Consider the following 13,420-nt stretch of genomic DNA (forward strand, 5'->3'; position numbering starts at 1 on the left):
GACGACCCCCTCCCTGTCAAAGACCTTGGAGTTTTCATATCAAATGACCTAAATGCCAAAGCCCACTGCAACTACATAGCAAAAAAGGCTCTAAGAGTTGTAAACTTAATTTTACGTAGCTTCTTTTCCAAAAACTCTACACTACTAACCAAAACATACAAAACATTTGCCAGACCTATTCTTGAATACAGCTCATCCGTCTGGAACCCATACCACATCTCTGACATTAATACTATCGAACGCGTCCAGAAATATTTTACTAGAAGAGTTCTTCGCTCCTCCGAAAACAACAAAATATCTTTTACCACCAGGCTTGAAATCCTGGGTTTAGAAAACTTAGAACTCTGCCGTCTCCGACATGATCTGTGTTTAACACTCAGAATCATCTATTGTAATATCCTTCCTGTAAAAGACTACTTCAGCTTCAATCGCAACAATACAAGAGCAAACAATAGATTTAAACTTAATGTCAACCGCTTCAAACTTGATTGCAGAAAATATGACTTTTGTAACAGAGTTGTTAACGCTTGGAACTCACTACCTGACTCTATAGTCTCTACTCAAAACCCCAAAATCTTCAACCAAAAACTGTCTACTATTGACCTCACCCCATTCCTAAGAGGACTATAAGGGGCGTGCATAAGAGCACAAAAGTGCCTACCGTTCCTGTCCTATTGTTCTCTTCATTATAGTATCATATGCATACTTTTACTTATACTTTTACTTATATATACTTTTTCTCTCATGATGGATTATTGTTTATGTTGATGATTGTATATACTGTTGTGACAAAAAAAAAAGAGAGATAAAGAACATATATTAAATTCACAGATGACACAAAATTTGTATTTAGAGCACTAGAACAGAGAAATAAAAACATGTATTTTTTTGCCATTTAGGAAACAGGAACCAACTACACAAATTAGGATAGGGGATATCTGTCTTTATAATAATACTTGTAAAAATAATGGATTACAAATTGAATATGTGTCTGTATTATTATGCGGCTGCAAAAAGATAAATTCAGACTTAAGTTGCATCAACAGAAGCACTGCGTTTAAATATATTTGTTCAACTAGGTTTTTCCATTGATCAGACTCCTTACCTCTCACTTTCAAGTATTGTGCCTGATTGTTGCTGTTATATTTTTAAAAGAATTCAAAGAGACTGAAATAATTCAGAGAAAGGCAGCAAGGAAGATCAAAAACTAGAAACTAAATCATGTGATAAACGATTCTATGAAATTGGAATTTTTAGTTTTAGAAATTAGAATTTTAGTAGGAATTTTTAACCTACCTAAAATAATAGTAAGGGTCTTTTTTTAAAAAAAAAAGTTATATTGAAGGTGGACTATATTAACTGATTATGAATCATCGAGACCGTGTTGATTCTTAGCAATAACAAAAACAGATCTTCTCCATGATAATTTGACCTTAGCTCAGTCCTTTAGCTCCCCATTAATGGACCCATTATTGTTATTTCTGTAAATTGTCTTCTTCTCATGTTCCTTGTCCCTTTCCCATCATTACGGACTTCTCAAAAAGCTGGATCTTTGAGTAAACATCTTAAAGTATATAATAATATGTATATTATATGTATATTATGTATGTATAATATATGTATAATATAATGCATATTATATATAAAGTATATATAATATAATAATATGAACCTAATTTATCAAGAATTCTTGAGTGAGAATTCTTGATAAATTAGTCATATAAGCCGTTACTTTCTTGACACGAGGTATACTGACATTGTTCCTAAATCCTTGCTTTTTGATGGCTTTGGCTTTTGATCCTTAATAACCAGTTTTCAGTTAGGAACAATACATGAAAAGCATATTCCATTTTTTATAAACTATGGTATGAATCACTGATTCCATTTCAACAATGCAGCGTGGAATTTCCTCTTGTTCTTAATTAAGGCAATCAAGAAGTGTGTTCTATCAGTCACTGACAGGCAGTATGACATGATAATGAAAGCTAATTTTAATTACCACATACGAGTTACCGAAAGGATCTGCTTCGATGACTCAACAAACAACTTAGTCAATCAGAGAATTAAATTATCATTGCTTTACCAGGAAACCCCTTTTTGAACCAGACTAGCTTCCAATAAAATGAAGTAAATGTTTGATACAGAGATATTTGAATTCTGAAATGTGCATCCCACAGCTAACAGGTAATGCACTCATATCACACTCTGAGAGAGGGTAAAAGAATGGTAAGCTTTTCACACACTGAGGGTTCTTATGAGTGATTAATTACATAGGCATAAAAGATTAAAATTAGCTTGTTGATTTCAGTAGGATTTTTACCCCTGGTGTGATCACAACACATTTAACAAGACTAAAAGTAACCAAATAATTATACCAAGAGCAATAGCACTTAGCCTTCTATACCGCTTCACAATGCTTTACAGCCCTCTCTAAGTGGTTTACAGAGTTAGCATATTGCCCCCAACAATCTGGGTCCCCATTTTGCTGACCTCGGAAGGATGGAAGGCTGAGTCAACCTTGACTCAGTGAGGATCGAATCCTTGGCAGTCAGCAGAATTAGCCTGCAATACTGCATTCTAACCACTGCGCCACCTTGGCTCATAATGTAATAAAATATATAATATAATAAAAATATTAAATATATAACATCGCCCAATTAGTTAATTTGCTTATAAGCACTGATCTGACACATATTACTTCATTTTATATTGTGTTACACATTTTTTGTTCTCATATATCATGTAAACAAGCATGAAAAATAGAAATTAGAGCTAAAAGTAGCAGTGCAAAAAATTCCGTTCCGTGATGTCTTTTGCCATATGAATTGCCTATCCGCTTGATCCATAAGGTTATTTGGAAATGATAACATTTCCCACAATATTTCCTAAGATACAGTGATGGGAGGAATCGTGAACATATGAAACTATTATAGAACTGAATGCCTTGATCTTTTGAAACATTTATATAAAGTCACATCCATACTGCCTGAAAAGTAGCTACTCAGTTAACTAAAAGTGCACATTAATAGAAATACAGCAATTTGCCTATTAGGATAGCATATTCCTGAATTTTTATTTAATATAGATTGCAGAAAGCAAATGTGGAAAACTGGTAAGTCATAAACAATGGATTAGAAAACCTTTGAGAGTTATAGTTAAAAACGTATGTCATATCTACGTGGGGTTTTTTGTGATGGTCAAATATTTTCTTATTTTTAATTCAATTCAATTTTCTCTTGCTTCTCCTTTTAAGTAGAGTTATTATTAACAAGGCCTAGCAACTGCTCATGATAATTTTATACGATTCCCCAGCTCACAATCCATTCTCAGGACACACTTCTTCCATTATGTGTTTGTAGAGTTGCACATTACCACAATATCATCAGTTTCCCCTATTATTGATTCATTGACTACATTTTCACTCAGCCTTTTCTTTAGAAGCTGAAGGCAGCGCTGTTTGAGAGCAAGGAAAAGAACTAAAGCACCCAGATTCACTTAAGTGAGATGAGAGGTGTAGAAATAAATAAAATACACTTCCTCTTTTCTGGAAGCATTTCAGTGTGTGCTATACTTACTGTTAAGAAGACGTAAGTCTATGAATGGGTAGGAACCACGTCGCTCAGAAAGAACCCCTGTCTGACCTCTCAGGCGTGCATCTCCTGCAAAATACAATGGGGCCAATGTTAGAGATGCTGTTTTCCCCTCCAATAATTATTTAACCCCTTATACATTATTTAAGAGTGAGATCAATTCAGAATGTTTTACGTCAGGGGTGTCAAACTCGATTTCACTAAGGAAACACATCAGGATTGTGTTTGACCTTGGGTGGCCAGGGTGGGTGTGGCCAGGATGGACGTGGCCAGTTCAGTGTCACTCGTATCGGGGGCGACTGTAGTGGCCCGAACACTCTGCCAACAAAAATGGGCTCCCGAGCTCCGTTTTCAGCTGCAATGGCTTCCTGCAACCCTGTGCCAGCAAAAATGGAGCTCAGGAGGCCCGCAGGCAGCCCTCCTGAGCTCCATTTTTGCTGGCAGAGGCACCATAGGCCAATCCTTTGCTGTTTCCAGGGCAGCCCCATGGGCCAGATCTAAGCACACTGTGGGCCGGATCAGGCCCCCGGGCCTTGAGTTTGACAACCCTGTTCCACGTAGAAAATAAAAGAAAAAAAGAATAAAAGGAAAAATAAAAGGAAAAAAACTGTAATATAAATTGGTTAAAAAATGATAAGCACTGGCCATGAATAATGGGAGAGTACAATCCTGAAGTACAAATACATATGCAAATAAAGATATTTCAAAGTATAAATAATAAACTTCTCTCTTGACATGAGGTATACTGACATTGTTCCTAAATCCTTGCTTTTGAGGGGGTCCTTCGTGCTCTCTAAGCTTGTGGTGATGATGTTACCTAGTTTGGGTAATGAAACGTCTACAAGAAAACAACCAAGGTAAGAGAGCACCAAGGATCCCTCATCTCAACCCTGACTTACAAATATTCTCCTTTATTGAGACTTGCTTTTGAGGGGTCCTTCGTGCTCTCTAAGCTTGTGGTGATGATGTTACCTAGTTTGGGTAATGAAACATCTACAAGAAATCAACCAAGGTAAGAGAGCACCAAGGATCCCTCATCTCAACCCTGACTTACAAATATTCTCCTTTATTGAGACTTGCTTTTGTTGAAAAAAGGCTGAGCTAACTTATTCTGGGGGTGCCTTTGTGGCACAAGGGGGCACTGACAGGGCAAAAGATGTACTTGCTAGGAATTTGAGTTCCTTGATATTATTCAACTTTAGGAAACAGGAACCAACTACACAAATTAGGATAGGGATATCTGTCTTTATAATAATACTTGTAAAATAATGGATTACAAATTGAATATGTGTCTGTATTATATGCATACTTTTACTTATATATACTTTTCTCTCATGATGGATTATTGTTTATGTTGATGATTGTATATACTGTTGTGACAAAAAAAGAAGTGTCTTGGTGATTTAAGTCTGGATGATTCTTCTTATCTGGTAGAAAATGCTATATATTGCACTATATCCTAGGGATTATGGGAACTGTAATGAGACAGTTGTTATGAGCTAGGCAGCACTTTCTTTCTTTGTCTTTAGTCTAGTTTATTAGGCAGCTGTCAGGGAAGGCAGAAAGCATTGTTGACAGCTTCCCATGTCTGGAACATCAGCCCCAGACAAACTTAACATAAAGAGCAACATTTAAATTTCTGCTTAACTACGGCTCAGTTGTCAAAGAAGAAATGCTATTAGATCCAGAGCAGGAGAGTGGGTTAGGAAAGGTTTTAAACCTGTAATTTATTTCTTTCCTTTCGCCATCTCTTCTTCCATTCCAGACATTCTAATTGTCATAACTCCTCTTTCCACCACCACACCATCACCACTTCATGTCTCCTCCAGAAAAAAGCTGCCTCTAGAAAACTGAGGCTTACTGAGCTGGAGCCATATGCTATCTTCAGGGCAGACTTGCTTTTGTTGAAAAAGGCTGAGCTAACTTATTCTGGGGGTGCCTTTGTGGCACAAGGGGGCACTGACAGGGCAAAAGATGTACTTGCTAGGAATTTGAGTTCCTTGATATTATTCAACTTTAGGAAACAGGAACCAACTACACAAATTAGGATAGGGATATCTGTCTTTATAATAATACTTGTAAAATAATGGATTACAAATTGAATATGTGTCTGTATTATTATGCGGCTGCAAAAGATAAATTCAGACTTAAGTTGCATCAACAGAAGCACTGCGTTTAAATATATTTGTTTTGCTATTCCTTAATTTCTTTTTGCATTTCTTGTCCCTTTCTTGTCCCTTTTCTGCACTCTGTCTATCCTGAAAAAAAAATAGCATGATAGATTCATACAAGCATTTTCCATTTAATAAATTTGGAGACAGAAAAATAAATAAATTAGGAAGTCTTAAGTTGAATGAATTTGATGAGACTCTTAAAAAGAGAGAGGTCCAAAGTTTTATGAACTAAAGGTAACATACTCATAGAAGCCAGCATGACTGGCCAGGATAGAAATATTTAATGAATGGGGTTGATAAAAATTAGTTGTAATTATCTTTCCTTCTAAATATTTGTTTTGCTATTCCTTAATTTCTTTTTGCATTTCTTGTCCCTTTCTTGTCCCTTTTCTGCACTCTGTCTATCCTGAAAAAAAAATAGCATGATAGATTCATACAAGCATTTTCCATTTAATAAATTTGGAGACAGAAAAATAAATAAATAAATAAAATACACTTCCTCTTTTCTGGAAGCATTTCAGTGTGTGCTATACTTACTATTAAGAAGACGTAAGTCTATGAATGGGTAGGAACCACGTCGCTCAGAAAGAACCCCTGTCTGACCTCTCAGGCGTGCATCTCCTGCAAAATACAATGGGGCCAATGTTAGAGATGCTGTTTTCCCCTCCAATAATTATTTAACCCCTTATACATTATTTAAGAGTGAGATCAGTTCAGAATGTTTTACGTCAGGGGTGTCAAACTCGATTTCACTGAGAAAACACATCAGGATTGTGTTTGACCTTGGGTGGCCAGGGTGGGTGTGGCCAGGATGGACGTGGCCAGTTCAGTGTCACTCGTATCGGGGGCAACTGTGGTGGCCCGAACACTCTGCCAACAAAAATGGGCTCCCGAGCTCTGTTTTCAGCTGCAACGGCTTCCTGCAACCCTGTGCCAGCAAAAATGGAGCTCAGGAGGGCCGCAGGCAGCCCTCCTGAGCTCCGTTTTCGCTGGCAGAGGCACCATAGGCCAATCCTTTGTTGTTTCCAGGGCAGCCCATGGGCCAGATTTAAGCACCCTGTGGGCCGGATCAGACCCCGGGCCTTGAGTTTGACAACCCTGTTCCACATAGAAAATAAAAGGAAAAAAACTGTAATATAAATTGGTTAAAAAATGATAAGCACTGGCCATGAATAATGGGAGAGTACAATCCTGAAGTACAAATACATATGCAAATAAAGATATTTCAAAGTATAAATAATAAACTTCTCTCTTCAAACAAGGAATCCTTTTCCAGCATCCAGGGATTTTCCAGGGTAGATAGGATTGAGAATTCTGTATTCATTTTTTAAAAAAAAATCTGGGATGGTTTCAAGAAATATGAGTCTTCCATTGCCATCACGCCTTACCCTGCCAATTGCACAAAACTGGTTTGCTTTTCCCCATACTGATTGTTATACTTATTTAAGCCTTATCCCACTGAAAACAATGATCCAAATTCTTGGTCTCTTTCATTTCAGTGATATTAACCCCCTTGACCAGACTCTCTGTGGCTTCAAGACAGCAAAAAAAAAAGAAGTGTCTTGGTGATTTAAGTCTGGATGATTCTTCTTATCTGGTAGAAAATGCTATATATTGCACTATATCCTAGGGATTATGGGAACTGTAATGAGACAGTTGTTATGAGCTAGGCAGCACTTTCTTTCTTTGTCTTTAGTCTAGTTTATTAGGCAGCTGTCAGGGAAGGCAGAAAGCATTGTTGACAGCTTCCCATGTCTGGAACATCAGCCCCAGACAAACTTAACATAAAGAGCAACATTTAAATTTCTGCTTAACTACGGCTCAGTTGTCAAAGAAGAAATGCTATTAGATCCAGAGCAGGAGAGTGGGTTAGGAAAGGTTTTAAACCTGTAATTTATTTCTTTCCTTTCGCCATCTCTTCTTCCATTCCAGACATTCTAATTGTCATAACTCCTCTTTCTACCACCACACCATCACCACTTCATGTCTCCTCCAGAAAAAAGCTGCCTCTAGAAAACTGAGGCTTACTGAGCTGGAGCCATATGCTATCTTCAGGGCAGACTTGCTTTTGAGGGGGTCCTTCGTGCTCTCTAAGCTTGTGGTGATGATGTTACCTAGTTTGGGTAATGAAACATCTACAAGAAAACAACCAAGGTAAGAGAGCACCAAGGATCCCTCATCTCAACCCTGACTTACAAATATTCTCCTTTATTGAGACTTGCTTTTGTTGAAAAAAGGCTGAGCTAACTTATTCTGGGGGTGCCTTTGTGGCACAAGGGGGCACTGACAGGGCAAAAGATGTACTTGCTAGGAATTTGAGTTCCTTGATATTATTCAACTTTAGGAAACATTTTTAAGATTCCTTTTGAAGGAACCAGCTCAAATACATTTAAATTTTCCATTTAAAATGGAAATTAAATAGGTTGCAATGGGCAGCATCGGAACCAAATTTTCTAGCCTTTATGTGAAAATGTGTTTAAATATTGCAATTCTTCCTAAAACATTAACAATGGGTGAATGTGAAGAAGCTTGGTAGAAATCCTGATCATTAGATATTAATACTCAGGTATATTATGTAACTTTTTGTTCCAAGGGATGATGACCAGAATAAAAATAAAGTGTGCATATTAACTTAGCTTTTGTGGATTACATACTTCGCACGGAATAGGGGGTTTGTTTTGTTTTAGTGCAGAGAACATGAAGGGAGATATAACTAAATTGCTCACTTAGCAACAGATAATGCATGGGGTTGCTATGGCAACCTTGCAGCCGGGGGTACATTCTTAAATGTTTCTAAAATGTTACATTATTTTAAAATGCATTTTTAATTATGTAATTAATATATAATTGCCAGACTTCCCTCCACCTTATAAAAATATGTGTATTAATATAGAGACCGAAAGAAAAAATGTGGTTCATCATTGACATTTTGAGAAAAAGATCCAAACCCAGTAGCAGTTCCCTGCCAAAAATCTTCTTTCAGCTGCTGTCTGCCCTATTCCATTTTTTTCAAATCTGGTGCCAGACTTGGTTCTTCTCAATTGTATCAAGGAACTTGTTCTTTTCCCCTTCTGAAAGCATTCCACCAGTGGTGGGTTGCTACCGGTTCGTCCCAGACCAGGCGAACCAGTGGCGGTGGTGGGAGGCTCCGCCCACCTGCCTGGACGCTTCTGTGCATACGTGCCCATCAGCGAACCAGTAGCAATGGGTTTTGAAACCCACCCCTGCACTCCACATACATTTTAGCAGCTGAAATTTCACAGATAGTAATGAAAACAGCTTATCAGCAGCATGTCATTGTGCCTGCTCAGCTTTTGCTAGATTTAATCACTGGCCTTGTAGCCACCTTTTTATTTTTATTTTTTGCTGTCAGCACAACTAACTCAGATGTCTGCTTCTATTTCTCAACGAGATAAAAACCTGGAGTTGTATAAAGATTGGGTTCAGTAAGGAATGTTATGCTATGAAAGTAGAAGGGAAGACGTAACCTTGAAAGAAGTAAAAAATAAAAGAGGTTAATTATAAATCTGAATTAAGAAAGTAAAAAAGGAAAAGAAAAAGAAAGCATTACTTTAGGCCATGATCTGTCAGAAATTATTCAGGAGAAGAAAATCTCTTATCGGAAAGCTAGCAGAACTTTGGCCCTGGAAGAGATTAACTATGTGTGACAAGATCATGTTGAGTTCTAAGCAAATGGCTTTTCTTCCCAACCATATCTGTATGAAAGGATTTAAATTCAATGTCCCTCTGACTAAACTGCTCTATATACATAACGTAAAATCCTGTTGGCCTGAAGTGGACTGCTTTACTGTAAGATGTAAATTGAGAATTTTCATGTCTAGGCAGTAAAGTCTTACCCACCAAAAAACATGGAAGAGCAACAGCTGGTGTGAAGGTAGTTTGTTCTCACAAAACTGTACCACAGTACAAAGATGTTATTTTAATATCTGTAGCATGAATCTATCTATGCCGAATACAGTATTGTGTGAAGAGAAGGTGCTATACTAGATTTTGCCGTTCCAAAATAAATAGAATAATGAAGGTTTTGAATGGACTCCTGCATTTTAGAAAAAAACATTAGAGACTTGCATTACAATGCAGCTGGTTTTCATACCTGCCAGATATTATGGGTTTTCATTCATATGATGAAGCATAGTAAAAAAAAGAGGAGGATAGCAGCTTCCAGAAACACTTGCAAAGGATCTTATCCCAAAGCTATGGTCTGTAACATGGAGATAGTTGATCAAGAAGTGAATCCTGTTCCAATAATGGATTGTCATATTCAGCAAGATAGGGTCAAGCAATGTCACTCAGGCAACCATGTCCTTCTTAAGTTTCTTAAATTACTAAAAAATATTTAAAATATCTTTTGAAAATGTGGGAAAATTTTAAAAATTATCATATGGATAATTTATTATTTATATGAAATTGTATGACACTTTTTTTGGGCATGAGGATTTTCTGAGTCACATATTGTAGCATATACTATGCAATGTGATTGTGCGTTAAGACAGTCTGTACCCAATAATCTCTTATTAAAGATAAACTTGGTGCTTTTCCTGTGGCAGGGGAAGAGGGAAGCAATTTAATTTGTCCAAACACAACTCTTGCTAGAATTACACCTGCATTTTAAAGGGATTTTGGGATCATCAGTAATCTCTACCCTTTGGACTAATAGGATTTCCCGAGTTTAAATGTGAGTTAATGTGAGGAAAGAGAAATCACCTATCTCTGTGAAAGATGATGGCCATATAAAACATTGAGAGAAGAAAATATTTGTAGGTCAAATGTTTGAACTGAGAGGTCCTTGGTGCTCTGTGAGCTTGGTGGTTTTCTTGCAAATGTTTCATTACCACACTAGGTAACATCATCAGTACACTGATATGTTACAATGACATCAGTGTGTATGACAATAGTCTAATACAGGGGTCTCCAACCTTGGCAATTTTAAGCCTGGAGGACTAACTCCTAGAATCTGCCAGCCAGCTTTGCTGGCTGGGAATTCTGGGAGTTGAAGTCCCCCAGGCTTAAAGTTGCCAAGGTTGGAGACCCCTGGTCTAACGGCATGTTAACCTACATTTCTGAATTATGTGCTATATAACCTTGCTTATTTCATTGATGTTCATGTGTGTGTGTAGGAAATACTCATGCTATATATGTTAAAATAGACAGAAAGAGAAGGGGGAATGATTAAAGATGGCTCATGTCGCCTGATTACGAAAGAAAAAAAATAAAATGGGAAAAGAAATTCCAGCCATCCGAACTATAAAAAATGTTGTCTGGAAGAGTAAAATATTCTTAGAGGGGGAAAAAAAGGTGAAATTCAATTATATAAGTATCTTCTAGAGGGGCAACAGCAGATGAAAAAAATTATATGATACAAATACATTTAAAATTACATTCAGTATTTCACACATAGAAATCAACAGCAAGGAAGAGACTCAAAATAGCACTGAACAGCATGCAAGAAAATGCAAAAAGTATTAAACAGATGCAGGGATATTTTGAATTCCACATGACTGGAAGGTATTTCAGTGAAAAGTTATTACTGATTTATTATTTCAATTTATATAGCTGCTCATGTCAAGTATATGATTCTGGGCTGCTAATAGCAATTAAAAGCTCTATAAAATAACAAAAATAAAACCAACAAACCATATTTTTTTTAAAAAAACCCACATGTACACAAATCTATCAGCACCACATATGTGCTGTAAAGCACTCTGATTCTGATTTAAGAACATGTTTACATATGAAATGGCCTGGTCTAAGAAATCAATCAAAGTGAAACAACTGCGGTAGGTTTCAAATATTTTACCTTCTAAAGAATTAACCAGTTAATCAACTTCAGCAGAAAGGAGGGAGGCCTATTTCAGTATTGAATATGGTATTCACTAAGATAGCACATTGAATTTTCTTTTGCATTTCATATTCCTCCATTATCAAGGAGATGATGTAACATCTGGATTTTCCACAGCACCTGTGTTACCATTGCTACCTGTTGGAAAAGCAAATTAGGCCATCTTTAATTTTGTTTATTCTCCCAAGTGCCATCTGCTTTGGGAATTATGATGGCGACAAGGTTCCTTATTTCCAAACACTAGAAAAATATTGTTCTCTTCTTTCCCCAATCATCAGGACTGGATCCTCTTCTTATTTGGGAAACCCCAAATCCGTATTCAATCTAGGACTGCACGTTCTATAGCTGGGCTAATCTTAGTATTATTATTCCCATATGAATGAACCATCAGGAACATTTGATGTGATGGTGATTAAGGCAAGATGTGATGCAGGAGGAAAAAAAGCTTTCTCTACATGCCACTTGTTTAAGTAGTTGCTCCTTTTTCAAAGAGAACAAAATGTTTCACATGTCAAACTTTTCCTCTCATTATTGTACATTCAAAATGCTAATAAACCCAGTTTCTAGCCTTTTAAACATTTTCTTTTGAACTTTTTGTAATTAAATCCCCGTTCTCTGACATAATAATTTAGAATTATATATTTGGAGGACTGTAGTACCTATACAAAGAGTGCCACGTTGTGTCAGCAAGAAGGAACAAGCAAGTCACAATGTCTGCTCACCCCACTCAGAATAAGCCATTGAGACAGAGATTCTTGTGTTCAGACTCTTCACTCAGTGAAGAGAAATCAGAAGTGCACTTATAGTTGGAACATGTTGCTCAAAAATAAAAAAAGATCAGAAGTTCCTAGTTACCGCCATCATTCTTCAGCTTAAGAACCAAGGACATTCTGGCGTTCAGACAGTAACCTCTTCACATAATAGATTTTGTGTTTACTTGCATCCTAGACAATATATGCACCAAGGGAAATAGCTAAACAACAGCTGGCATTTCAAGCTGTAATCAGACTCCTAAATTACTTGTTATACACCAAATTTTCCTCAAAGGAAAATTGTGCTACACACTTTGCATTTAAATGACATCACAGCAAACTTTGATCCATAGCATTTCTTTCCTTAATGCTTAAAATTACATGCATGCAATTAGGGTTCTGCCTAGTTTGACCCCTGATGTGGCTGAATACAAGTTTTGTAAAAAAGAAAAAGAAGAAAGAAAAAAAACATTCATGCTTGGCTATTTATCTACTTAACACAAAAACATACATTTAAATTAGAACTATAAAACAGTTTTTTTTCTTAATCAAACACAGCTCCCAAAAGAGAAATAACATGCATTGAGATGGATTGATCATATTATACTAAATACTAAGTAAACTGCATTAGACTTATTTTCTTTGTACTAAAGAACACAAGCATTATTATATATAATCCTTGGCTGGACATCAATTCTTTTATCATTATTTGTTATGTTTCCTTTTTACATTAATTTAATAATTTTTATGCATCAGGAATGTAGTAGACAACACATTTCTCTTTTATTTGTAAATTGTCTGAAACGTCTGTATTAACCGAAGAATTGTTTTAAACATTTATTCAACATGCACTTAGTTGCACTTTAATATTCCCCATTTTATGCAAGCAAAAAACCAAAACAAAACAAAAACAACAGCAACAGAGATTTTGTGGCTGAAGTTTCACTTTTTCATATACCATTTTGAATTCCAAAACAAAGTAGTCTTCGGTTAACTCTTTTCTGGCAACTTTCTCTGCAAATACATTCCTTAACTCATCACATC

The 13,420-nt window shown here is 36.5% G+C and overlaps 1 protein-coding gene across 11 annotated transcripts in view; it reads right to left on the reverse strand.

Moving 5' to 3' along the window:
* PDE7B (phosphodiesterase 7B) overlaps positions 1-13,420 on the reverse strand; it is a 243,017-nt gene that overhangs the window by 44,218 nt on the left and 185,379 nt on the right. For 10 of the 11 annotated variants that reach the window (XM_058171300.1, XM_058171260.1, XM_058171253.1 and 7 more), the window contains one exon: positions 6,302-6,385. The exons of the other annotated variant lie outside the window; for it this stretch is intronic. In XM_058171300.1, the coding sequence (XP_058027283.1) occupies positions 6,302-6,385 (84 nt within the window). The remainder of the gene's footprint in view (positions 1-6,301; positions 6,386-13,420) is intronic. 11 annotated transcript variants of the gene reach the window in all.

The sequence above is a fragment of the Ahaetulla prasina genome, chromosome 1, assembly GCF_028640845.1.
Source record: "Ahaetulla prasina isolate Xishuangbanna chromosome 1, ASM2864084v1, whole genome shotgun sequence".
Classification (NCBI taxonomy): Eukaryota; Metazoa; Chordata; class Lepidosauria; order Squamata; family Colubridae; genus Ahaetulla; species Ahaetulla prasina.